The 27,940-nt window shown below is 35.4% G+C and overlaps 2 protein-coding genes across 3 annotated transcripts in view; one reads left to right on the top strand and one right to left on the bottom strand.

Annotated features, from left to right (window-relative positions):
* Positions 1-990, top strand: part of LOC306851802 (tumor necrosis factor receptor superfamily member 19-like) — a 38,229-nt gene extending 37,239 nt beyond the window's left edge. The window contains exon 10 of the mRNA XM_079388247.1: positions 317-990. Within this exon, the coding sequence (XP_079244373.1) occupies positions 317-321 (5 nt within the window). The 3' untranslated portion in view covers positions 322-990. The remainder of the gene's footprint in view (positions 1-316) is intronic.
* On the bottom strand, positions 615-27,464 carry mipepa (mitochondrial intermediate peptidase a). Of its 2 annotated transcripts, XM_079388246.1 has the most exons (20): positions 27,158-27,464; positions 26,916-27,089; positions 26,158-26,246; positions 25,996-26,082; positions 25,715-25,778; positions 25,443-25,625; positions 25,176-25,332; positions 24,922-24,970; positions 24,515-24,575; positions 24,309-24,361; positions 22,318-22,471; positions 22,123-22,200; positions 20,232-20,436; positions 20,018-20,127; positions 19,723-19,797; positions 19,087-19,203; positions 11,398-11,519; positions 10,123-10,196; positions 1,672-1,810; positions 615-735 (listed from the first exon to the last, which is right to left on the bottom strand). In XM_079388246.1, exons 1-19 carry the CDS (start codon positions 27,299-27,301, stop codon positions 1,710-1,712), a joined length of 2,097 nt encoding a protein of 698 aa, XP_079244372.1. In that variant the 5' UTR covers positions 27,302-27,464; the 3' UTR covers positions 615-735; positions 1,672-1,709. The 2 variants fall into 2 exon arrangements, with proteins under 2 accessions (XP_079244372.1, XP_079244371.1); XM_079388245.1 differs by lacking the exon at positions 615-735 and having other exon boundaries at positions 1,335-1,810.
* Between the last annotated feature and the right edge of the window lie 476 nt (positions 27,465-27,940).

The following is a 27,940-nucleotide window of genomic DNA, read 5'->3' as shown; positions in this document are numbered from 1 at the left end:
AATACACACTATTGTCCGCAAATATCTAAAGCTCAACTTTGTCTATGATATGACTTCTGAAGACTTGAAATATAACACAAGACATATGCTCTACTTTTGTGGTACTTTTTGGAGCTTGAAAGTCCCAGTCCCCATTGTAAAAAAAAAAAAAAAAAAAAGTGAACTGTCCCTTTAAGAGACCAAGCCAATTCTGACTGTGCCTGTGCTAATTCACATAAATTAAGAGGCTTCATGAGATATGCTTTAATTTACTTTGACTGATCGAGTGCCAAGTGATTAACAAGTTTGTTCTTGCGCTCTTTTTGTCTTGTTCCAGGATGACCTGCTCTTATCTCACCTGCTGTTGGTCTCTTGAGAGCCACTCTGGAGGTAGAACGAGAAAAGGAAGATCCCACCTCAGATTACATCAGGCCACACACACTGAAAACGTGTGTTTTGCTGTCATTCTCAAGCCGTGTGTGACGCTCGCCAACAGCGGCCTAAAGAGACTTTATTAATGTGTAAACAAAACCATACAAGACAAAAGATTGCTGTCTTTTGTAAAGAAAGCACTAGATAGTTCTGTACCCCAGCACTGACTACCCGTTGAGGTGGGTTGAAGTTAAGGGTCAGCTGCAGGTATTGGTTGCAGTCGACCTGAATGGTTTGCATTGCTCTTTGCAGTACATTCCAGTTCCATAGATCAAACTGCGCAGCGTGTGTGTGTGTGAGCTCCAGTGTGTTCAATTGTAGATACTGTATGATAGGAAATAGGACATTATTTTTTATAATGTAGATACTCATCTTGTGCCGTCACTCTTGCTTTTCGTAATGATGTATGGTGAACTCATACCTTATGAATTGTGTTGCTCATCAAATTTGTAAATAAAATTTTATAAGCTTTGCTGGAGTATTTAATGGAAATATTAAGTCAATGCACAAATATAATGCCATTATAACAATCATCTGAAAATTATACAAACTGTAATAAAGCACTGTATTTTTAGATATACACAAGGAGACCTGAGTAAATTAATATCAACCTTGAGGACAGACAATGTTTAATTACGATCCAACAATTTTAACCCACTGCTGTACCACATATAAACATAGTACATCTAAAAAAGTTATATATGCCCAGTTGTTAGACCATATGTATATAATTTTTTACCATATATGACTGAATGTTTGTCGGCATGCATGTATATAATTTATTTAGTAATTATAAAAATTATAAATTAAAAAAAGCATATGATTAATAATTAAATGATTTATATACACATTCATACATACCCCCCCCCCCCTTTATTTTGTATTATAGTATATTTTTGGTTTTATATAAAAAAAACAGTACAGTAATATACTAAATTGTTTATTAAATTATTAAACATTTTAATTCAGTTTAATAATTACATTTAGTGATAATTACATGTAGTACCAACAATGTTGTATGATGTATAAATACATACATTCTGCATTTATGATAATATATTTTTTGCAATGATTTTGGGTGTCATAAAAGCAAACAAACAGAACACATATACATTCTATTTCTGTATAATAGAACACACAATTTTTGAGTTCTGATGTGAAATTCACTAGCATATATCCCACAATGCGTTTGTGAGATAAATTAATTTCTTTCTCTAAACATGAATACTGATTGTTCAGCCAGTTGTAAAGACTGATTACCGTGAGGAAGATAAAGTTATACTGCTATGAAAAATCCCTCAGCTCTCCGAGTCCATGATGAAGGTTTCAAAGTCAGGGTCCAGATCAGACACGAGGGCGTTGACAAAGTCCTCAATGGAGGGTCTTTTCTGCAACATGCCTGGATATGAAACAACAGGGGCAAATTCCAGTTACACACACTCTCTCAAGCTTTAGCAGGATGATTTTCCTGCGTTAATGACTTGTTTAGCTAAATTTTTTCCATATACTTTGCATCAAACAATGTTAACTTCAAAGAAGCGCTGTAAATCTAAGCAGCATTTACACTGGCAGAGAAGCAGCATCTAAAAGGGCAGAGGTTTTATCTTCCCAACGCTGCATTATAATATGACAATATCATCTTCCACAGGTTGACACATATCTGCTGCTGCCCAGCTCAGTGAACGCACTGCAGCCAATATCAGTGTGCACCATCCAGCTAAACTGTGCGCACTCGATTTACAATTCCTCTCTACTGGTGCTTTGAAGTCTGCTCATTTCCCCTTGTAGAGCTGCCAATGTAAATAGGCCCTCCTCCCTTCCCCCTCTTTCCTGCACGGTCACCTCTAAAACACACACACACACACACACACACACACAGAGTGAGAGAGAGGAGGCCAAGTCCACACAGCAACAGGCTGCACTAAAATCTCATGCAACTTTGACCTGCAAACCCTTCTATGTACATCTTTCCAAATGAATAGATAATCAAATGAAACAAATTTAACAAGATATATATAATTAGTAGTGTAAATATTTGCTTTTATAATGATTTAATCTTGAGTCTGTACTAAATGATGAGATGAAAATCTGAAATCTGGTCACAATCACAATATGGCTTTATTTGATTAAATGTTCTCCCGCTGATTCACAATTATATATACACCGGATGTAGATTTGTACAGAGCCCCTGAAGGGACATGGTGATAGAAAAAAAATAAGTATTGCATTCCTACAAGAAACTTTGCATTGGCTCGCAAAACATTTTCATTCTTTCGCAAAAGTATTGCGTTCCCCTGAGAAACTTCATATTCTCTCGCAAAACGTGCAATATCTTGGTAAAGTATTGCATTCCCCGAGCAACTTTGCATTCTCTCAAAAAGAATATCGCATTACCTAGAGAAAACTTCCTCCCGCAAAACATTTTCATTCTCTCGCAAAAGTATTGAGCTCTCCAAAGAATGATTGCATTTGCTTGTAAAATATTTAAATTATTTTGCAAAAGTATTGCGTTCTCCTGAAAAACTTTTACAAGATAATGCACATTGTGCAAGAGAATCCAAAGTATTGCATTCCCTGAGAAACTTTGCATTCTCTCGAAAAATGATTGTGTTCCTTTGAGAAAACCTTCTCTTGCAAAACATTTGCATTCTCTAGCAAAAGTACTGCGCTCTCCCAAGAATGTTCGCATTCACTTGTAAATCATTTTTATTCTTTCGCAAAAAGTATTGCATTCCCCTGGGAAAGTTTGCATTCTCTTGCAAAAGCGCTCAAATTAATACAGTTTTGCGAGTGAACAAAGTTTTTTGGAGGAGTGCAAAAGTTTTGCGAGACAACGCATAATTGACGTATAATTTTTCATCCCATCTCATCATTTTTTTCCATCATCATTGTCCCCTTATGGGCTCTGTAGATTTGGGATCTGGATTTGTTAAGCATAAGCTGCCAAATAGACCTACTTGACATGACTTTGGTATGACAGATATGGAGAGACTAGTATTAAAACCTACTGCTTATATAATCATCTGTCTGACTTCAACCTCAGGCATCATGTCGGTAAAAGTAAGCATTAACTCCAGCTGTATACCTTACTGTACTCATGATTTGTTTTTAAGATGAATGCTACAGCCACAGATTTAGTTCAGGGAGCTGAAGACGTAAACCGGACTATTGCTTTCATCTCTGAGTGAATCATACGAGGACTAGACGTCTCCAGCTTCAATAGCACTTTCTATAATGATGCCAGTTTCCTGAGCTCATTCTAGAGGGGATTCAGAGTAAAACCCAATCCAGACTCACATTTGTTTTTCCTTTTCTAAACCCCAAAATTTTCAAATTAAGGCCATATCCAGTGAGAATAAAGATATCAGATAAATGTTCAGGAATGAGCTTTACATTTCTGATATTAAAGAGTTGGGCTACATTATTGTTTCCTTTGATCTCTGGAATGAGATCATTTAGAGCAATTAAAATGTGTCAGTGTTTTTGTGCCAGAACTATCTATTTGAGTTTTAGAATGTCTTCATTTAAATGCCCTTTTTTATTACTATTATATTTTTTTTTGCTACATTTTGCCAGCTTATTTATGTGCAAGGAGTGCTTATTTTTGTAATAGTTTAATATATATAATTTATAGATTTTTATTTAGACATTATAGTATTATCAAAATTATGTATGCATACACACAATTTTATAATACTCAAATAATTTTTCAAACAATTCTAAATAAATACTAAATAAATACAAATATAACCCCCCCATCTTACCTATCCCCTAACCTTTGAACAATACCATATACTAAACATATTATTTATACGGTGTAATAATAATAAATCAATTATAAAAAAAAGAAATAATTTTTTTAACTTCACACACACGTATAAATATATATATATATAAAAAAAATAAAAATTATATATATATATATATATATATATATATATATATATATATATATATATATATATATATATATATATATATATATATATATATATACACACACACACACACACACACACACACACACACACATATATACATATATAATTTACACAAGTTAATTACATTATGAATATAATTTTATGATTTTCAATACTCAGTCTATTAAAAATTGCCTAAGTAAATACAAATATATAAATTATATACCCCCACAAATTTTTAATCTTACTAAACACAAACTTTTGAACAATACCATATAAAACATATTATATACACGCTGTGTAATGTTAAAAAAAACATTTGTAATAATAAATCAAATTAAAAAATAAATAAAAATTAAAAAAGCATTATATATGATTTTTTTTTTTGAAAATATAAATAAAATTGAGTGGAAAAAGCAACATATGATCAAAGGTCTTACAACAAACAATCCCACTACTAAAGTTTAACCTTACCGCAGAGGAATAATTAATCTTTTTTTATGTGGGAACATGATTAAACGGTTGAAAGGATCAAACATTTGCGAGTAAGGATGGACTAAATTCACCATATTTATCAGTGCAGGTGCACAGTGTGTGTTTTATTATGAATCAAAGGGACTTTCTAGTTCAAGATGTCTTGAACAATCCAGCTGTGTGTGTTTTGAAATGGAGGTCAACCACAGAACGAATGTCCGACATGCCTTTTCAAACAGCTTCCCTTCACAGAGAGCTTCATTTATCTGAGGAGAACAAGAGGATGAGGAGGCTCTCTGCGATTGGTCAGAAGAGCTCCTGACTGGGAATGGAGGATGATGAAACTAAGGACACATCAAAGTGAGGCAGGCTCATCTCTCCTCAATTAATCCCCTGTTTAAATGCCGTTCTTTGGCTCCTGTGCCGCGCGCCACACCTTGAGCTTGTGCAGTTACGTGGGCACACAGACATGGTGGAACATGACTCAGGTAGCGCTGGTTTGGGTTTCATGTGAAACAGGACAGGGTTATCAAGAGGTCGAACGAGGACTTGACATAAGACACTTTATGAAGTCTTATGCAACCCCATCGAGTTCAATGTTTCATTATGTACTCCTAAAACTCCACAGACTGAGTTGCAGTGGTCCTGGTCTCTATAAACACTTCTTAGACTCAGGTTGAGCAATGTTTCAAGACTAAGAAGATAATTACAGCTTTCCTCCCAGCAGATGAAGAGATTTTCTGGTTACTCCGCGGCTTTGACATGCGCTTGCGTTTGTAACTATTTGAAACATGTCACGAGTTGAAAGCAATAAGCTCATGATCTACCTGAAGGCTGAAATTACTTCATCATCGACTCTGTAATTAAAACTGAGGTCTCAAAGCTTTGAAAAAATTTAAATAAAAAGGAAGCTCAAGTTTCAAGGATTATGCCACTGTGCCTTTAGGTCTGTTCAACTATGAAAATTCTGGAAAAAAAAAACGTACGTACATAATTAAATAATATTATTTATAATATAGCTTATATCACAGAATTCAGACTTTTTTCTCAAAATTCTGGGTATGCATCTCACAATTTCGACTTTTTGTAAATGTTTTTATTAGTATGTTATGAGAATATGAATTTATATGGAAGCATATGTTTTTAAATAAAAATATAAAAAGTAATTGTGACTTTAATCTCACAGTTCTGACTTTTTTCTTGCAATTGCGAGTTGCAATTCTGAGTTTAGAGTTTATAAATCAAGAGTTTTTTTCCAGGAATTGTGTGAATTGTGAGTTAATTACTTTTTTAAATTGTTTATTCCATGGCAAAAATAAGTTTCCCTAAATTTGAGTAAAAAGTGTCTCTCTGTAAAATTTGCATACTGAGCGGTCTTGCCTTTCTTGCATATTCTTAACAACTTATAGCCACCTTTACCCCATATTATACAATATGGTGTAACCATATTATCAACGTGTTGATTTTTGAGTGCGGCTGATTGAAAACAAGAATATTCTTATTAAAAAAGATATTTTTTCCCCTTCAACCAGATATTTTCAGGAAAAAGCTAATTCAATGTAATGTTATTTATAAGATCTGCCTTTCTTTGATAGATTATTGGTGAATATGAATGCTATTTCACTGAAACCCCATTAAAGAATGTTTGAAACTAAGGTGAACCTGACCCTCCTTTGATCCTGTATCCTCATGCATGTCACCATCTGTGTGCTACAGTGCTAAAACACATCCCAGCCCAGGTGCTCGAGTCAGTATTGTTCTTTCAGTCTGTCCTTCGGCACTAAAATAGAGGTCCCTGGGAAAGCTGAGGGCCATGAAAGACGCCTCTGTGCCGCTCATGGCTGGAGAACACAGAGCTTTAGTCAGCATGGCCGTCAGTCCGTCACTTTCCTCTCTCTGCAATGCCATCTAATCCAGCCTGGACTTCTCAGCACCAGAGGCCTGGGATCCGGCCAGCTCAGAGGGAGATAAAAACGGCCCAGGGTACAGGCTCTCTCTAGGGTGGCTCTTGTTCCACTGTGATCCGGCACAGAGGAGGGGGCATGGGGTGCACTGAGGAGAACCCCTCTGAACCAGAAAGTTAACAGTGGAAAATACAAGTAGCTAAGGAATCAGAGATTAAGGAAGTGAAGACACTAATGTGTTTTTTTTATATTATTATTATGGTCAATAACTTTGAATTAAATTGATTATTTTCACTTAAAATTAAAATAAAATGAAAAATGTAAATTTAAAAAAAAGTTAATTCAAAAGTAAAATACATTTTATTACTTGGAATCTCATAATTATTGTAATTCCAACCTGATGTGAATGAATTTGAATAAGCAACATCACATGCTTAAAATGAAATGATATGGTAATAATAAATCTACTAATGTAGAAATTTCATTTGATACCAATATGTAAAAATATTATTATCATAATATGGTCAATAACTGAATTAACAGCAGATATTATAATTTTATATTAAAATAAAAAAAAATTAAAAAGGTCAATTTAAAGAAAAGTTAATTAAAAAGTAAATAAAAATACATAATAAAATAAAATGTTTTTTTTTTTTATTACTTATACTCATAATTATTGTAATTCCAACCTGATGTGAATTAATTTCAATAAGTAAAAATCACATGCTTAAAATGAAATTATAATATAACTGTAATAAAACATTTTAATAAAATTATGGATTACTATTTAATACTACTGTTCTTCTATTTAATCCCATTTCATAAACATATTGAATTGTTTGTGTTCACAAATTTACATTTACATTTATTCATTTAGCTGACGCTTTTATCCAAAGCGACTTACAATTGCTATACAGGTCCTTTTCAAAAAATTAGCATATTGTGATAAAGTTCATTATTTTCTGTAATGTACTGATAAACATTAGACTTTCATATATTTTAGATTCATTACAACACAACTGAAGTAGTTCAAGCCTTTTATTGTTTTAATATTGATGAATTTGGCATACAGCTCATGAAAACCCAAAATTCCTATCTCAAAAAATTAGCATATCATGAAAAGGTTCTCTAAACGAGCTATTAACCTAATCATCTGAATCAACTAATTAACTCTAAACACCTGCAAAAGATTCCTGAGGCTTTTAAAAACTCCCAGCCTGGTTCATTACTCAAAACCGCAATCATGGGTAAGACTGCCGACCTGACTGCTGTCCAGAAGGCCATCATTGACACCCTCAAGCAAGAGGGTAAGACACAGAAAGAAATTTCTGAACGAATAGGCTGTTCCCAGAGTGCTGTATCAAGGCACCTCAGTGGGAAGTCTGTGGGAAGGAAAAAGTGTGGCAGAAAACGCAGCACAACGAGAAGAGGTGACCGGACCCTGAGGAAGATTGTGGAGAAGGACCGATTCCAGACCTTGGGGGACCTGCGGAAGCAGTGGACTGAGTCTGGAGTAGAAACATCCAGAGCCACCGTGTACAGGCGTGTGCAGGAAATGGGCTACAGGTGCCGCATTCCCCAGGTCAAGCCTACAGAGAAGCAGCACTGGACTGTTGCTCAGTGGTCCAAAGTACTTTTTTTCGGATGAAAGCACATTTTGCATGTCATTCGGAAATCAAGGTGCCAGAGTCTGGAGGAAGACTGGGGAGAGGGAAATGCCAAAATGCCTGAAGTCCAGTGTCAAGTACCCACAGTCAGTGATGCTGGTGTTGGTCCACTGTGTTTTATCAAGGGCAGGGTCAATGCAGCTAGCTATCAGGAGATTTTGGAGCACTTCATGCTTCCATCTGCTGAAAAGCTTTATGGAGATGAAGATTTCATTTTTCAGCACGACCTGGCACCTGCTCACAGTGCCAAAACCACTGGTAAATGGTTTACTGACCATGGTATTACTGTGCTCAATTGGCCTGCCAACTCTCCTGACCTGAACCCCATAGAGAATCTGTGGGATATTGTGAAGAGAAAGTTGAGAGACGCAAGACCCAACACTCTGGATGAGCTTAAGGCCGCTATCGAAGCATCCTGGGCCTCCATAACACCTCAGCAGTGCCACAGGCTGATTGCCTCCATGCCACGCCGCATTGAAGCAGTCATTTCTGCAAAAGGATTCCCGACCAAGTATTGAGTGCATAACTGAACATAATTATTTGAAGGTTGACTTTTTTTTGTATTAAAAACACTTTTCTTTTATTGGTCGGATGAAATATGCTAATTCTTTGAGATAGGAATTTTGGGTTTTCATGAGCTGTATGCCAAAATCATCAATATTAAAACAATAAAAGGCTTGAACTACTTCAGTTGTGTTGTAATGAATCTAAAATATATGAAAGTCTAATGTTTATCAGTACATTACAGAAAATAATGAACTTTATCACAATATGTTAATTTTTTGAAAAGGACCTGTATATGTCAGAGGTCGCACGCCTCTGGAGCAACTAGGGGTTAAGTGTCTTGCTCAGGGACACAATGGTGTCTTACAGTGGATTCGAACCCGGGTCTCTCACACCAAAGGCATGTGTCTTATCCACTGCGCCATCACCACCCCTAACACCCCTAAATTTATGCCATACTAGCTACTACGGCTATATTCATGGCAAGAAACAAGTGAAGAAAAAAAATTGAAAATTAAATAAACTATATATGAACTGATATAAGACTGAAATGATAATGATATGGTAATAAATCTACTAATGTAGAAATTTCAGTTAATACCAATATGTAAAAATTACTATAATTATTATTTTAATATGATTAATAACTGAATTAACAGCAGATATAATAATTGTATCATTTTATATTAAAATAAAAAAAAAAATATATATATATATATTTTTTTTTAATATATTATTATTACTTGGAAACTCATAATTATCGTGATTCCAACCTGATGTGAATGCGTTTCAAAAAGTAAAATCACATGCTTAAAATGAAATTATAATATAACTGTAAAAAACATTTTGGATCACTATTTAACAGTATTGCTAACAATTTCATACACATATGGATTTGTTTGTTTGTTTCTATCTATCTATCTTTCTGTCTGTCTTTCTTTTTTTTGCTATCCCAGGGTTGGGAAACTTTTCATCCATATATCGTCTTCACTTACCCAATAGTAATCTATTCTTATTTTCTATCATTGCTGTGATATAAATAGCCTCTTGGCAATTGTTTATTGTAGGTTAATACATTCTGACATTACTGGGGCACTTTTTGTGATAACATGCACTGATGAATCATTTGTATAACACCAGGAACATGTACTCTGAAAGCAAACAAGGCCAATCTGGACCCTTTATGTTGACTCTTTAAGGGACAAAGACACGGCAGTGACTGAACTGAGACTTTTTTCTTACCTTCCACCATCAGCATGGGCTCCTTCCCTCCCCCATGAGCCAGCATCTCTCTACGGTAACGCTCTCCGGTTTCCCTGCAGCAACGTGAGCAGACATCATTCTCACAATCCAAGCACATAAACCCTTATGTTCCCTCTCTACCTGCCTGACATGTCCAAAACTGTCCAAACAAAAGAAAGTGCTAAAGAACAAAACCACAGCAGAGTAGTTAAGATATCCTGGTATTTTTAAAGACCCTATGAAATGAAAACAGGAGTTTTGTGGTTTTCAGTCGGTGCCTGTTAGCTTTGAGGATATCTTTATATTAGTCCACTTTTAGCAGACATACACATTTAAACTGTACGGGTTATCTGTTCTGGGTGAAAAGAAACAAATATATCAAGTAATTTAATTCGGTACACTAATACACTAATTCATTAGATGAATGAACAAACTGTCATAAAACTTGAATTCTTTTAAGTTTGGTCTCTTTTTAATGAAGACATTTGGCAGATTATTGCTGAAGTGAAAAAAGAAGAAACTGAAAAACAAAGTTATAAGTTTAAATTTATATTAGGGAAATGCCCAAAAGTACTATTTTTAAATATGCAACATATTTTCACTCTAAAAATTCAATAAAATCAAAGCCATAAATCTCAAGTTATGTTCCAAATTTGAAGTTGATATCTCAAAAAATGAGCTTTCAGTAAGATTTTGTTCTGAGTGCAGTACCAAATGTATCCATTAGATGAAATTTGCTTTCCATTCGTTTCCAACGTGGTCATGTTTGACTGTGAACAGTACAAGCATATTACAAAGCTATGTTAAAAGCACATCTTTTAAAGACGAATGAGGAGTTGTTGTGATGCAGCCAGATTTATTTATTTTAGATCGTGTCCATGTTGTTATGCGATTTGTGTTTTTCTTACTGGTGACTTTTTTTTTTTTTTGTGATATTGTGAAGCTATTTGGGCAACTTGGTGTTAAATAAATAAACAAGAACAAGAACAGTACAAGCAAGATTATTTTCTTCTGGACCATTTAACCGTTTCGAATCATGTCCATGATTTTTTTTTTTTTTTTTTTTTCTGGTGTGTTCACAAAGCAAGTGTTGAAAACTTTGCCCAAGTTTCGTACCTTTCCAAAGAAGTAAAAAAACAACAAAAACTACAACAAACAACAAACAGTTAAATTTTTTGGTAAAAAAATGACCAAACAACTCCAGACGGTAAGGAGGGAAAAACAGAAAAAAACAATGTTGTGGCTTTACAACTAATACATGTGTCTTTCACAAACCTGTTGAGAGGGTCTTTATAGAAACACTGCTTCCACACCATGGAGGCCACCGCCCGTGACATCAGGTACGAGTAGTACTTCGCCCCATAGCCGACAAGATGACTGAACCTCAGCTGCCAGGCCTGCAGAGACAGGTGCAGGTGAACTAATCACAAGCTGCCATAGGAATATTCCTGTTACATCTCTGTAAACGCTTGCCAAGTTATTTTCTAACCTGGAAACATGCCGATGCTAACAACATTCAATATCTCAGCTGCAACTGTGACTCTTTAAATGGAAGAGTCAAGTTATTGCCACACAATGCCTTCGGAACCATATTCATCACAAAATATTTACATTCCCAGAGCACAAATGGTGCAATCCTATTCCCATGACTACTTTACTCTGAGCTAAATGAAAGAGAGTGATAATGTTTTGGGTGGGTGCAAGTTAGGGAAGTATTTTGCTATTTAAACACAGGCTCGACTTGTGTTGAAAGAGCGCAGTAGTTCAAACACATCGCTGAGGGATGGAGACGTGCTTAGACACCCGCTGTTACCATTATCCCTGCAGGAAATGAACCGAACAGACTATGCTTGATATGACAGTAAATAGGGGCAACAAACCTGTAGTTATATGATAATATCAATTTATAGCTACTGCTAATCTAACTGGGTGTCTGGGTTCATAAAGTCAGCAAGTAAGATGGTCGGATTGTGTCTGGTTTTGGATACACTGAACGAAGAAAGGCATTCTTCATCACTGTCATTACAGGTGTGATGAAGCCACTGAATGTCAAGTGGAAGCCATTCAAATCTACAATACTTTTAACTGTAGTTTCTGTTCTGTGGATCTCACATGCAATCTTGACACAGCCCAGGTGCTCATGCAGGACACGCATACCTGAATTTGACTAAATTTAAGGCAATCTCAAACCCCCATCCCCTAAAATCATGTGTCTCTCTCTACCTTATCCGATGAATAAAACACAAAACACACAAGTATAAATATTTACATTTTCATATCAATGTTATTTTAATATAAAACAACCCCCCCCCCCCACAACAAACCAAACTAAGAAACAGAACAACAAAAAGAGAAGAAAAAGAAAAATCAAGAAACCAAACAAAACAAACAAACAAAACTAAAACAATCAAATCAGCCAAGTGACAAACCAAACAAAATAAACAAAAATGTACCAAACAAACAAAACAAATAAACCAACAAAAACGAACCAAGAAACTAATCAAAACAAACCAATTAAGGAAATAAAACAGCACAACAAGAAACAAAGAAAACATAAATCAGGAAACAAAGGAAGAAATAAACAAAACCAATCAAGGTATCAAATCAAACCAAATCAAGAAACAAAGTAACAAAAACAAATATAAACCATACAGACAAAACAAACCAACAAAATATGAAACAAAAAAATCTAATAAACCAACAAAAACAACAAAGCATGAAGCAAACTAAATAAAAAACATCAAGAAACAATGCAAGAAAAAAAGAAAGAAAAAAAACAAGACAGACAAATCAAGAAACAAAGAAAGCAAGAACCAAACAAATTAGGGCTGCACGATAAATCGCATGCGATGATCATGCGCATCTCGTCAGTAAAGCCGGTTCTGTGATTGATAGTAAATCTCCATCACATTTACTACACAGAGCCGTAGTTCACTGACAAGCTACGCAATTTCACGTTCATAATCGAATGTGATTCATCTGCGATTATGAACGTGATATTGCGTAGCTTGTCAGCGATCTACGGCTCTGTGTATTAAATGCCGCTCCATCTGAAAGCACGTGATGGAGATTTACTATCAATCACAGAACCGGCTTTACTGACGAGATGCGCATGATCGTCGCATGCGATTTATCGTGCAGCCCTAGTTGGTTTGGTTCAAAAATAAACAAAACAAATAATCCAACAAAACAAAGCATGAAACAAATAAAGCAAAAAACAATATAAGAAACAAAGAAAAAACAAACAAAAAAATAAACCAAGAAACAAACAAAACCAAGCTCAATTAATTGGCTATATACCATTGAGGGCATTTGCTCCTCTCGCAGGGCTACTGTACCATTGAAAGGGCAATTGAATTTTACAGATACACGTGTTACATATCTATGTACTTTTGTAGGCACATTATAAAAGCATTGCTATCATGCTACAGGATATTAAGGACTCTGCAGACATCTGGCTCTAATGATTACTAAGGGATATTCTGCTCTGATGCAGAATGTGCGCGTTAAGTGTTCCTCTGCAAAGTTGTTGAAGAGAGCCAGGGTTGTGTAAACAGCACTATGAGAGACACATTATGGTTGGAGAAGGTGAAACTGCTGTATAATACAGAGTTAAGCCCCAGAGTATCAGCAAGACATAACCCATATGGCCCCTAATGACTTCAGTAAGCTCAAATGCACTCCTGTAGGGATGTAACATCTGAAAGCTAAACATTAGTAAAGCAGAGCAGCTACTTGACTATCAACACTCGTCTAAAATCTGTATTTGGTTATGGAAAGATTTTCCCTGCAGATTGGTCCTGTCAGGCTGCTGGCCATAAGATACTTTAAGTGTACGCTTATAAGAATTTCACATTCACAGAATTTTACATAAAGGCCTTAAACGAATAAATCTAACGTGGTATTACCATGCTTTTTGGACTTGCTCTTCACACCCCATTGTGTGTCTCAGCGGCCAGAGGAATGTAACGCTGTGTGCTAATGTTCCCAAATATTAGCAACAGGACAAGAACTTCCATCTGGTCCATGTTTCTAACAGCTGACTCTATCTTCCAGAACACTATTAATGCCCTAGTATAACGAATCAACGTCAACAAAAGTCAAACAACTGTAAATTCAGCTCTCTCTGTGAATCATTAACCATCTCCATCATTGGCCACAATCTTTATTAGTGGTCAGGCATCACTATTAGTACTCATATTAGGGGTAGTGATTTGAACAAACCCCAATATGAAACTCCAGTGCCTGTGCCATTTGTGTTACGACATAAATGAAATAAACCTCAAATTGCAGGGCTTGTTGAGGAAAGGGATGGCATTTTTGTAAAGCAATAAGACTTCCCCCAGGCAAAATGTATACTTTTTTTTTTTTTTTACTTTATATTAATCAAAAAATTTTGAAAAAAATGTGTCATGATTTTCAAAAAAATATTAGGCAGCACAACTGTTTTTAACACTGTTAAAAAATAAGAATGTTTCTTGAGCAGCCAATCAGCATATTAGTATGATTTCTGAAAGACCATGTGAGACTGAAGACTGGAGTAATGGAAATTCATCACAAATGACAAAATATATTAAAATATAAAACAGTAATTTCACAATATTACAGTTTGTACTGGATTTGATTGATGCTGCCTTGAGCCTAAGAGACTCATTCTGAAAACATTAAAGGGGTCATGAACTGCCTCTGAGCCGAGAGTCATTCTCAGGACTTTCTATAATTCATTTGTTGAACGTTTCCTGTCCTTTTCCTTTATTTGTTGGTTTTCCTTATTGTCTACAAAGAACAAAAATCGTTTGGAAGGTATTGTTAATATGTGCTCCAAAACTTTAAGTGTTTCCTTGCGAAGTCTTACATTTTATTATGAACAGCAAGTGATGAGGATGGCACATAAAGTAATAGGAGACTGCACACACCCTTTGAATTATTATTTTGAGTGGATGCCCCTTGGGCGACGTTTAAGGTCAATTAGATGTTCCACAAATCGGTACAAATTTACTTTTGTGCCTGAAGCAGTACGTTTATGTAATAAATTTAGTTGATTTATTATTAAAGTTATTTATTTTATAATTGTATTTGGTGTAGTTTGAGTATTTGTATGTGTTGTATATGCTCTAAAACTAAACTTTTTTTTATTATTATTTTGTACTGTTCTCTGAGGTCGAGTTATAATGTTATCAAGATGTTTACATCAAAAACCATCATATTGTAGAAGTAATAGGCTATTTTCTGTCCTGTTTTTAATCCCCCTCATCAGAACACTCTGATTGAATAGGTGTGGCGGATCGAAGCAAACGCCCACTGCTATGATTGGCTAATAGTTGTGTGTTTGACAGCGACATTCCTCATAGATGGATACTGTGATTTAGGTCAAAAACACATAAATAACTCAATACATATCAAAAGATCTGTAAGAAGAGACAAAGCAATAGTGACCACATAATGGAAACAGTTACTCACACTTGTTGCGACATTACGGTCCGATCCAATATAGTCGGTACAGCACTGTCTATTAATTTCAATCTTTTTGAAAATCCTGTGTCGAATTGTGCCTTTTTTGTAAACAAATCCGCGGTTAAATAAAGTGAACAAAGGACCAATTTCTCACTGATGCTGACTGGATCTTCATTAACAATAAAGTTCACTCACTCTTTCCTAACACTGAGATCAGAAGGAAAGCAACAAACACTGTTTTTCCACAGTTTGGCACTGCACAGTGTCTTGTTGTCTTCAGAGCCATCTTTATCGTTTGGTTTCTTCGTAGACCTGTGTGTTCGCCTCTCTCGTAAACACTACGGCCTGGTTTCATAGACAGTGATTAGGCCATAGTTCAATTAGGACATTTAAGTAATTTTCATAAACATTCCTTAGAAAAAAGCATTACTGGTGTGCATCTTAAGACAAAACAAAGGCACTGACATGTTTTAAGATCAGTCAGTGCAAGTTTCCTTCAGTTGAAACAGCTCAGATTAACATTTTAGTCTAGGACTAGGCTTACCGGGGGTACTTGTGCGAATCGGTGGGCGGGGCTAAACAGGCAGCGATGTCGAAGCAAGCATTGCTTTAAAGTTGTGGAGGTGGTGCTTATCCACACTATTCAGGGCTCCAGACAAAAAAATCGAGTAAGGAGCCATTGGCTCCTATAAAAGAAAAACTTAGGCGCCAAATTATTGTTTTAGGTGCCACAGAATAAAAGTGGTTTATTTTATTATTATCATTTTATTTTTCCCCCCTATTTTAACATTTCAATCATTTTTGATTGATTGTCACGTCTTTCACACATTCAGTCTGTTTTTCTTCATTAGTAAAATGCAATTTTATAGGAGGAGTTGAATCATGTACAACAGAATAAGTAAAAATATTAATATGCAACAGCGCATGAATATAGCAAAACGCTCCTCTTTATAGTTATTTTTCTAGCTGATTGATGAGTTTATGGACACTGAGTGGTTATTCTGAGGTAAATGTATTACAATGCAATGTTTACAAGCTTTATACATTTCCTCAGTTTGAAACACTGAATGAGCTTTTACATAAAACAGTTGTAGCCTACTATAGGCTTTCTTATTGCCTACCTTTTGATCATGTTCATTTCATACTATAGTAGTAAATCGAAATATATAATGGGTTCACTTGCTGCTTTAACTGAGGAGCTAAAGAGATCGCGCCTGCGCATTAAGTGCGATACTCTCCGCTCGCGCGATCCGGACGCATACACGAACCGTGTGGACGCGGGGTACTGGTGTTTATATTACCCAAAGTGTGCGCTTGTGGTCCGCATTAAAGAGCACCCAAACCGCATCATTTGAATTTCGTAGCATTTTAAAGCTGATACTTTGTTTATTAAAAAGTAAGACAGCACAAAGCTTTTTGCGATTACTGGATGGCAAGTGCGCTTCAAATAACAGGAAGTCCATGCATTAACAGAACACAGCATATAGACTAAGATCTCGATAAGAAGATCGACCGGACAAGTGTAAATGCATCTGGTTGTTGAAACCACATATGGTAATTTTACTCCTCCCATAATATTAAAATAATAGACGTGTGAGAGCGTTTTATAGGCTATATGGCATGTTATAGTCAGATATGACAGCGCAATGCAACAAGCATCACCGCGGATGAGTAGCGGAGTATTTCTTCAGCAAGCGACGCGCAAACTGAATGAACCTGAAAGTAAGCCGCAGACGCTCAACACACAATCTTCTTCATTAAAAGTAGCGAGACTAGCCTATCTTTCCAGTGCTGATGCCGCGCGCTCTCTTGTTGCGGTCTGTGATATTGAAATTAGCTGATAATTAATAAAATTATCCATTGCTTTCATTGACGTGAACTCCTTTATATTTGCATATGAAGCGGGAATTGAAGAACGGATTTATATCCGTTTTGCGAAGACACATTTATGTGGCCAAGTGTAAATGGGGAAACGTTTTAACAAATCATATAGATATCCGATCAGAGAAAATGCATGAAGTGACCAGGTGTAAACAGGGCCTTTCAGGTCTCTCTCACTGCGTTCAGCAGACTGTGTGCGGCAGAGACGAGGACGGTTTGAAACTCTTTTCAGTAAAACTTTGATGCGCATCGTCTTATGTAAGTTTAATACGTGAACATAACAAAAGATGTGAGCGCAAAACAATCGGGAAAAAAGTCCTTTCATGCAAATTATATAGTCGCCAGTGGCGACCTCAGCAAAAACTTCACTCGCAAATTAATATTTTTGGTCGCAAATGCAACCATTTTAGTCGCAGTTTGGAGCCCTGCTATTACATCACAGAGTAGAACATTCCAAGGTTGAGTTACAGGATGTTTTTGAGTACAATGACCTCGTATATGTCAAACGATCAAAGGATATTTTGGTTTCTCGGTTCATGACCCCTTTAAAAAAAAAAAAAAAAAAAACTTTTAAAGGTTAGTGTACACTGGAAGGAGGAATCAATAAAAATGTTCCCATGTATGTCATGAAAAAACTGCCAGGTAAAAATCTGGTTTTATATCTTTACTGCAACAAAATTATGTCAAAACAGCTGTCATTCTTCAACAGAGTTGCATGCGGAGGGTTTTACGGCCATATGTGGGCTGAGGAAAGCTTTCAGTTGTTCTTTAATAGTCACTAAAACATGCATCCTACAGGAACGAAAGACACACGCATACTCTTAGCTGCGTTCCCGTGAGAGGCAGTAATAATGGATAAAAAGGGGGAAGCTGGGTGATTTAGAGGATGGTAAAGACATTATGGCTGAAGCAATTAAAGAGAGAAGGGAATATTTAGAGTTGGGGGGGGAGGCTTGATTCCCGGTGGCTCCAGATAATTACAGGCCAGGATGAATGGTTTATGAAGGCCATTCTGAAATAAAATATGTGTTTTAGATCACTCTAGCTCTCAGGCGGCCATCGCTACAGCTGCCGAAGAGCTGAGTAAAGCATTTCAAACTATGTTTTCCCTTCCAAAAAGACTCTGAAAGAAGAGTTTCAAATATTTCCCCCAGGGAGTGCTTCTTCAAAGTATATCTCTGCTTTGTTATTGCAGAAAAGGCCCCCGAAAAGGGCCGGAGAGCGGAGAAAAGCATTTTAATCCGTTAACCGCGCAGTGTCTGTGAAAGATGTAGAAAACCAGACGGCAGGAAAGGGGCCAAAACTAAACTACCTTGGTGTGTTGATATGTTTTTGTTCTTCAGAAGCAGGAGTATAAGATGTTATTAAGGATTAGTCAAGGAACGATTCCCAAACATTCATTAACTTCAATAACGGCAATGGATCACTTCATTTCAGGGCAACAGACCACCTACATATGGGGAGATGTGCTTTTTGTGAAACACTGATTTCTAGGAAGCCTTTAATAACTAGCAAATAATTAAACGTTATACTTAAGACCATGCATCATTTCTAAGAAAAGATTTCCTATATCTTATACATTTTTGTAGTTAAAAAACTAATTATTGAATTTAAATGAAACACACTTACTGTGTTGGTGACATATGGCAGGCCATAATACTTCTTCTGCATGTCTATCATGATATCTGTCATTGGTCGATTTTGTGGTTTTCCATGATAAACTTGATCCAGGATTGCATAGAAAACCTAAAGAGAACCATTTACAGAATCCTCGAGTTTAGAACAAACCATTTATGAGTCAAACATTTATGTTACATTATATTGTTTAATATTAGCTTTTTTTAATTTGGGAAGCCGAAAATAGCAGAGCATATTTTTTACCAAAGCAATTCTTCCTATCAGTATTTATAAATGTTATTTTTTTAAAGTACATAATTATTATCTAAATTGTTTAAAATTCATTAAATTCATTAATTAAAATGTTTTAATTACTAATTTTACAACCTACATTCAAGCTTCACTGTGAATATTCAAAAAAAAAAAATAATAATATTGGACATAACATCAATTATAGGCCCTTATTAAAATGTCAATATCATTATTGTTTATGATCAATATCAGCTAATTTTTCTATATCAATGCACACTTAAGGTACAGCCCTGCAAATTAATTTTAAAAAGAATAGTTCTCTCTCTCTTATGAAGTTATTTGTGTTATATTTTATATTCCAAAAACGTGATGTGGTTGAATGAGAAGATCTGGTACCTGAAGTTGAGTGTCAGCTGCACCACAGACCTTTTTGGACTCACAAAGTCGGGCCACCATGCTTTGCGGCAAAGGCTGTGAGAAATTATATAGATGCAAACTATAAATACACATAAAATATTAATTTATGAACTGCTCATCCAAAAATAAACACAAAAGTTAATTCAGAAGATTTGGGCACATCATTTATGAATCATATATACTACATTTATGGTACGTCTGCAAAATGAGTTTTGCAATAATGATCCAACTGATCATGACTAACATGAACATTCTAGTGCAGTGTGCAGTGTACCTGTCCAGTCTGATAGTGGCGAGCGAACTGACTGATCACACGATAGTCTGTGGCAAAATATTCCATTAGAATAGAAGGTACCTCTGCAAAATCAGTGGCACACCTTGTTCCTACAGAGAGAAATAATAATCACTGTGATCATGATGTTCCAGGTACATTTTAAAGCTGAAGACCAGAACAAAATTAGCTGATTTTAGTAGTAATCATATCGTACCTGTCACATGTTGGTAGCGGGTGCGTCCCAGCATGGAGTGCATGGCATGGCCCATCTCATGGAAGAGATTTTCCATCATGCCCGGGCTGAGCAATGTGGAAGTAGACCGTGTGGGGTGAGGCAGGTTCAGCATCAAGACCACCATCGGCAGCTGATACTGTCCATCTTCTAGCTGCCTCCCACCTCGAATGGTGAAGTGGCAGTCCTGAGTGACACACGAAAGAAACTGGACTGATCAACACTGATTGACTGCAATTAAAAAAAAAATTAATTCCAGAACAGATCAATTTTATTCCTTCAATTAATCAATTAATCAGTCTATTATAGCCTACAATTATAGGCCTATAGCCTAATAAAATTGTTTACACTTCAGTCATCAATGAAACTTAAGGTCAGCTTATTTTAAGCGCCGACTTTCAAAAACAATCTGTTCAACACAAAATACGTTTCTCATAGTTTTCAATATGTTCGGGCCACAAGAGAAATATTAAGGAAATAAATAAAACTGTTTTATACCACATATTAAGTAGGAGATTCGTTTCTCGTCATCTCTGAATATGCGCCGTTAACGTTGTCAAATGCCAAAAACGCTATCAGTTTTTGTTTTCACTTTCATGTCGAAAGATGTTCACCGGCGGCATCAGAGTATGTGAGCGGAGCGCGGTGTGATTTTTATTGGAGGGAGGAGCGGATTTTTTAAAAGTTGGAGTGTTGTGGTTTTCACTCGCTCCAAGAGCGATGCATGCCAACGACCCGTAAAATAACTGCATATTTAGCAAAATTTGCATGTTAAACATATGTAGCTTGCGTGATAGAGAAGGTTCACTCAAATCAGGAAGAACGTGAAGGACGGCAATGGACATGGAATAGGCTAGTTCAAGGAATTTGTTTGTTCCTTCTAGATACAGAATATTTATAAGTAAAAGCATAATTTAAACAGGTACAACACTTATTCACACGCAATCGCTCTCTCAATAATGCATTCAAACAAATGTGATCTTACAGTGCTACTTCATCTGTATCCGATTTCGAATGAGCCAAAATCTGCAAGAAATGCAGCGATTCCTAGGTAAAATAATTGACGAAAACGTACTGTTATTTTATCACAAACTAAATTTGCACTGCAAAAAGCAACAATTGTACCTTTTAATGCTGACAACTATGTTATTAGCTTGGCATGTGGTAGGAAAAAAGTTTGCACAGTGTTCCAATAAAACGCTCCAGTTATTTTATTTATTTCATTTTTCTTTTAATATACGTTATGAACAGAACTATGATATTTCAAACATACTGAGATACTTTAGATGCTGAGCGAAGACGGAGTGGTGTTTCTAATATCAGTGAGCAGGAGCGATTATTATGCTCGGAGCGCCGAGGGGAAATTGTTCTGACCGGCATTAAATCTTGCACAAACTTTGCACATTGCTTGTGTGATATCCACTGACTCGCCTTCACAGTTTAAGACAGAAATATTTCCAATATTGCTAACCCCAACCGCCCCACCCCCACCCACGGACCGGGAGGGGGCCTCTGACTTGCGGTTCGCGGGGGGCCCCGCAGATTTGTGCTACGCCACTGTACATTACTGACACTCTATCCTCCAATTTGATAGTTAAGTGCACAATCTGTATTGTTAAAAGCGCTATATAAATAAAGGTGACTTGACTTAATGAATCACTGTTTCTGAACAAATTGATTGAGTAAATGATTCAAAGACTCACTCAAATAGATAGTAGCTTGTTTCTTTCCTTAATGAATCAATGTATTTGAATAAATTGTTTGAGTGAATTATTGTATAATGTTGTATAACAAATACTAATTTGAGTTGGAAAAACTAAATGACACTATAAGTATGTAGATGGCTACATACATACATAGAGTGCTTCTTTACCTGGTGAGGTTTGTCTGGTCTGTAGAAGAAGTCACAGTAGATATATCCCAGCAGTCCCTCTGTTTCATGCACCACAGCCTGAAGGAACAATTCAAAATGTCAAGTGACATTAGAAATGAAGCTGGCTTGACCTGAAGATGAGCTCTCATTTAAGCCCACTGGGTTTGATAATGGAACACAGAAGTGTGATCTCACCAGCTTGCGCACATCTTCACTCCAGACCTCCCCCGCACTGGGCTGCTCAGCCAGCAGTGATACACCATACAGCTGTGTGAAAAGACCATTCAGACCATCCATACACGCTCCCAGCGAGAAGTACGGACTGTACAGACTTGGCTCTATGTTGAATCTGCCGAAACAAAACACAACAGTCCAGCATGCCATGCTAATAAAGGCTGAACTTCAATGAACAAATTTTACTCACCGAGAGCACAGACTACAAAAGCTCAATTTTGAGAATGTGAAAATAAGCACAGAAATCTAGTATCGCAAAGTTTTAAAGTCTCAAAAAATATAATAATAATAATAACAACAACAACATGACAAGAATTGTAGTCAGTAACGTAATCCATTATATTACACATTTTAGGTAATATAATCAGATTACTTTTAGATTACTTTTGACCTAACTCGTTAATCACATTAATTTAAACAGGATAATCTTGTACCATAATGATGTAAATATACAAAGAGTGAGAAAATATATTCCTTTCATTAACAACATGAAGTGCATTAAACATTATATTACATCAAGGTTTCCCAAACTGGGGTTCGTAAAGGAACTGCAGGGGTTTGTGAGTTTAATGAAAGGCAAACATGTGATTAAATCAGAAAAAATTAAAATAAATAATTTTAAAATAACAATCAAGAAGAAATATTTTATGTTTACCTGCATGCCGTATAACCATTAACCAGTGTCAGAGAACCACGAACATGCAAATGTGATACTTAATTATTAAAATATTTATTTTAAAATCTCAGGGGTACTTAGAGGGGTCATTATGATTTCACCTTTTTAACTTTAGTTAGTATGTAATGTTGCTGTTTGAGCATAAACAACATCTGCAAAGTTACGATGCTCAAAGTTCAATGCAAAGGGAGATATTTTCTTTTACAGAATGGAAGATTGACCACTCTTTAAAGTTAATATACTAGGTGAAAGAGGTTCAGATGACAAAAAGTTTGAGAATGTCTGCAAATAAGAAATAATGAGAATTTGTGCATTTTAATGAGTTTGAAAGACAAAAGCCTTTCATCAATACATAATACATGGTTAAATAACCTACCGAGTGATAATTCAAATAAAAATGAATGTTCATCAATAGTTGATCCCATGTTGAAACCCTTCTTAAACCCAAAATGATTTTTGTAAATCCACTGGTCATGCTGTGTCGCCACCTGACTAATGACTGTCTCTGTGTGAATGTCCACAAAACTTTCTGTTAAAAATAGACCTTTTTTTTTATCCAGATGGATTCCACTTATCTCGAAGTCAAACATAAACAGTTCAGCCACTCTTCTGCATGAATAAAACAAAATAAGAAAAATAATATTAAAGCATTCTTTTTTTCAAAGAAATATATACTATGCCAGCGTGTGTGTGTATATGTATATATATATGTATATATATATATATATATATATATATATATATATATATATATATATATATATATATATATACACACACACATACACACACACACCTGTTCAAAAGTTTTGGATCCGTTAGGTTAGTTTTTTAAAAAACTCTCTTATGCTCATCCAGGTATTTATTTTATTTGATTAAAACCGTAGAAAGAATTTTTTTATTTTTTTTTATTTTAATATACGTTAAAATATAATTTATTTCTGTGTTGGCAAAGCTGAACTTTCAGCATCAGTCTTCAGTGTCACATGATCCTTCAGAAATCATTCTCATATGCTGATTTATTATCAAAGCTGGAAACAGTTGTGCTGCTCATTATTTTTTAGAACCTGTGATGCTTTTTTCAGGATTCTTTGATGAATAAAAAGTTCAAAAGAACAGCATTCATTTGAATTAGAATATTAGAATTAGAAATTAATACACCCTTTCTGAATAAATGTAATAAATTAAAAAAATTATCTTACAGCACAAACTTATTTTAGAAAATTTTTTGACGTAAGAAAATGAATCTGTCTCATGCTTTTCTCAGATCTCTTACCTTTCTGCCCGTATCACACCACTGAAATATGGATGGTCCCATGGCATTAGCTCCTACAGAGAAAGATTTCATTCCGGTTCATTCTAGAGCAATGGACAATTTCTCACTTAAATTAGCAGGTATTAGAAAGTTTCTAACATTTTTCAACATGATACAATAATCAGATGATATGAAAATCCAAATATCATAAATATTTAAGTTCTTACAGGATTTCTGGGATTGAGTTTTGTCTTCATTTCCCTCATCATTTCAAAATCCTTCTGCGTCCTAAAGTTTACAAAAATATCTGTTCATATATTATATAACATACATAAACATTACAATTTATATGATATGTACTCTATATATAGTTATTTTTTATTTACATATAATTATCAGTCCAAGCCACCAATACAATAGTGTAGGTTCTCTATTATTTCCACAATGGCACATATAAGGTAGTTGACAGTGACACCTAGTGGCATCTGCTAGAATAAGACTCTAAAAAATAGTGCAGGAGATTAATTAATTTTACACCTTCTTAAAATAAAATTTGAACTCTTGCACATATATTTATTATTATGTACCGGCGCCTTAAAGCAATTAACAATGTATTGAAGAGGGAACACTCAACCTGTCTGAGAGCTTGTCTGTGATCTGCTGTAAAAAACTCATAACTGCCTCTGTGGAGAAACAGACCTTATATATAACATAATATAATACAGTACATTATTTATACGATATTAAATAATTGTTATTCTTGTAGTTCTGTCTGGTGTAGCTAGTGGTAAAAAAAAAACAACACATTTCAAGTTTAAAGGTAGAAAATGAAAATGAGTAAACTTAAAAAACAAAACAAAATGAGAGACTCAGAAACATAAAGTCTACCTGGGCTTTTGGCCATGGTTCCTTTTAATGCTCTGTGTGCGTAAGATTCATAACCAACCAAGCGAGCCAGTTTATCTCTACAGGACAGCAGTTCCTCAAGTATGTGCACCACATTTGCATTCGGGTAGAGGAAAACTTTGTACGCAACTTCCCTGACCTAAAAAAAAACACAATTAAGCAACCTTAAAATTTACACCAATCTAATTTCAATCAATCTTTATGCAACTTCATTTAAACAGTCTGTGATAATTAAGAAAAGTGATCTACCAGATCATCAGGTGCATCTGCATTTAGGCCTCCGATCTGAATGTATTTCCCATCTTTAGTGAAGTGCTGGTGAATGTGCTCAGGAATAGCTCTCTTCTCTATTCTGTTGGGCGTGTGGCAGCTCATTAGAAACTGATTGCTCAGATCCAGCAGCTTCACATTCAAGTTCACAGCCTCTTTCCTCTGTTAAAAAGAAACATCATTCATGAGATGCATAGCTGTGCCTTACACTGAAATCAGTCAAAAAACTATAAAAATGGTTCAAAATAGACCTTTTTTTTATCCAGATGGATTCCACTTATCTCGAAGTCAAACATAAACAGTTCAGCCACTCTTCTGCATGAATAAAACAAAATAGTCAAATATTAAAAAAAAAATATTAAAGCATTCTTTTTTTCAAAGAAATATATACTATGCCAGCGTTCAGACCTTGTATTCAAGCAATGACAAATAAATAAATGGCATTGAATGGCATAGTGACTGTAGCACAACATCTGCATCGCTATCATGGCTAATTTATATATTCAAATAAAACTGAAGGTTTGATTTATACCTTGTTTCTGGGTCCAGTTTGGAAACAATCTCATCATTATCCAGCAGGTCCGTCAAGCTCTTAGACAATTCAACATTGGTATTGAGCCTGCAGGACAGATTGAAAACCATAAAGATCTCAGAAAAAAATAGAAAAAGAAGTGGATATAAATTCAAGGCCCACCTCTCCACCATAGTGCCGATGCTTATGCAAGTCCTTTCTGCAGCTTCTCGGTATGACGGGTCTGGATGTGCCACTTTAATAAAGTCTGCCTACAAAGAAACAAAGAAATTATAAACACATTAAATAAATATCATATATAACAAATAAAATATATACATATAAAAAGAAGGATATTTGATGTGTTTTATGATATATACATTTTTACTCAGTCAAAAATTTTTATTAATGTTTTTGAAAGAAGTCTGAATAGATTTATTGATTCAAATACAGTTATTTATGTTAAAATAACTGTTTATTATTTGAATATATTTTAAAATGTAATTAGATAATTTAGAAATCATTCTAATATGATGATTTTGTGCTCAAGAAACTGTTTATTTTTTATAAATTATTGATTCATTAAGCAAGGTTAAAAAGTTAAATTGATCAAAAGTGACAGCAAAGCCATTTGTAATATTATAAATTAATTCTAATTCAAATAAATGCTTCTCATGTTAACTTTCTATTTATCAAAGAATGCTGAAAAATCCACAAAAATATTAGGCAGCACAACATTATTCATTTCATATTTGCTATTACAGGAATAAATATCTTAAAATATACTCAAATAGAAAACAGTTCTTTTAAATTGTAATAATAATTCATAATATTACTGTTTTGTACTTTTGATTAAATAAATTCAGCTTTGGCGAGCTTAAGAGACTAACTAACTAAATAAATAAATTAATCAATAATATATTTATATCAACCGTGTTTACCATGTCTGCCACTCTGCACAGGCTGTCTGAGAGTTTGTCAAATATCTCCACAGTCTGGACTCCTGGAGGGCAGCGACAGGCCTTCTCCACCAGCTGCTGGGTCTCCTGCAGGGCTCTGTCCTGGACCACCTCAAAGCCCTCCACAGAGATGAGCTCTGGGACACCGAACAACCCCTAGCAGACACACATGTAGTTTACTCTGTTAAAAGACTATCAGCAATTCAAATTAGACAGATACGTACCACATTTTGCTGGAAGAGGTGTAGTCTGGTCTGGGCTTTGGCATTGAAAGCAGCTCCTACAGGTGACCAGGTGGTGACTGACCTGCAGACCCGCGCTGCTGTCCCGTGCCTGAGCAAACACACCAGGGGTCTGTACACTGACATGACCGAGTAAACATATACGACTCGACCACTAAACAGTCAACAAAACCGACTAAACTACCTAGACCGAACAAACAGAGCAGCACTGCAGTCAAACACAACTTTACGGAGTTTTAAGAAAAGTGGCATGGCATTCTCCTTCCAATGACAGTAACGTTATACACATAGATTTTACAGCAGCACTTTCGACACGGAAATAAATTCGTGAGAATTTCTAAAAACACATTTCACTCTTTAGGAAAGCTAAACTATGTTTAATTAAAATAATACAGTTAATAAAATTATTTACAAGATGTTACGGTGAGTTTTAATTGAAACCATCTCTGGTTTAAATCGAAAGTGAATATGAGCGAATTGTCTTGGTTTTTCAAAATAAAGGTTCAGATGTTATGTGAATTATATTATTTAGCGAGAGTTCTGCATAGCCTCCTGAGACCCCCCCCCCCCCCCCCCCCCTCCAAAAAAGCTTTGTGAATTTAGTATTTTTTTCATGTCATTACATTGTTTAGAGCATTAGAAAAAAAATGGAAAATTAACATTTTTGAAAAATTATATTTTATGCATGTTTTATTCTATGTCCTCTGTAGAGGTCACTAGGACTAAGTTCTTCTACAAATAAAATGAAAGTAAAAAGGCAAAAAC

Source organism: Barbus barbus (assembly GCF_936440315.1).
Source record: "Barbus barbus genome assembly, chromosome: 31".
In the NCBI taxonomy this organism is placed as follows: domain Eukaryota; kingdom Metazoa; phylum Chordata; class Actinopteri; order Cypriniformes; family Cyprinidae; genus Barbus; species Barbus barbus.
This window is presented reverse-complemented; position numbering and strand designations above follow the sequence as displayed.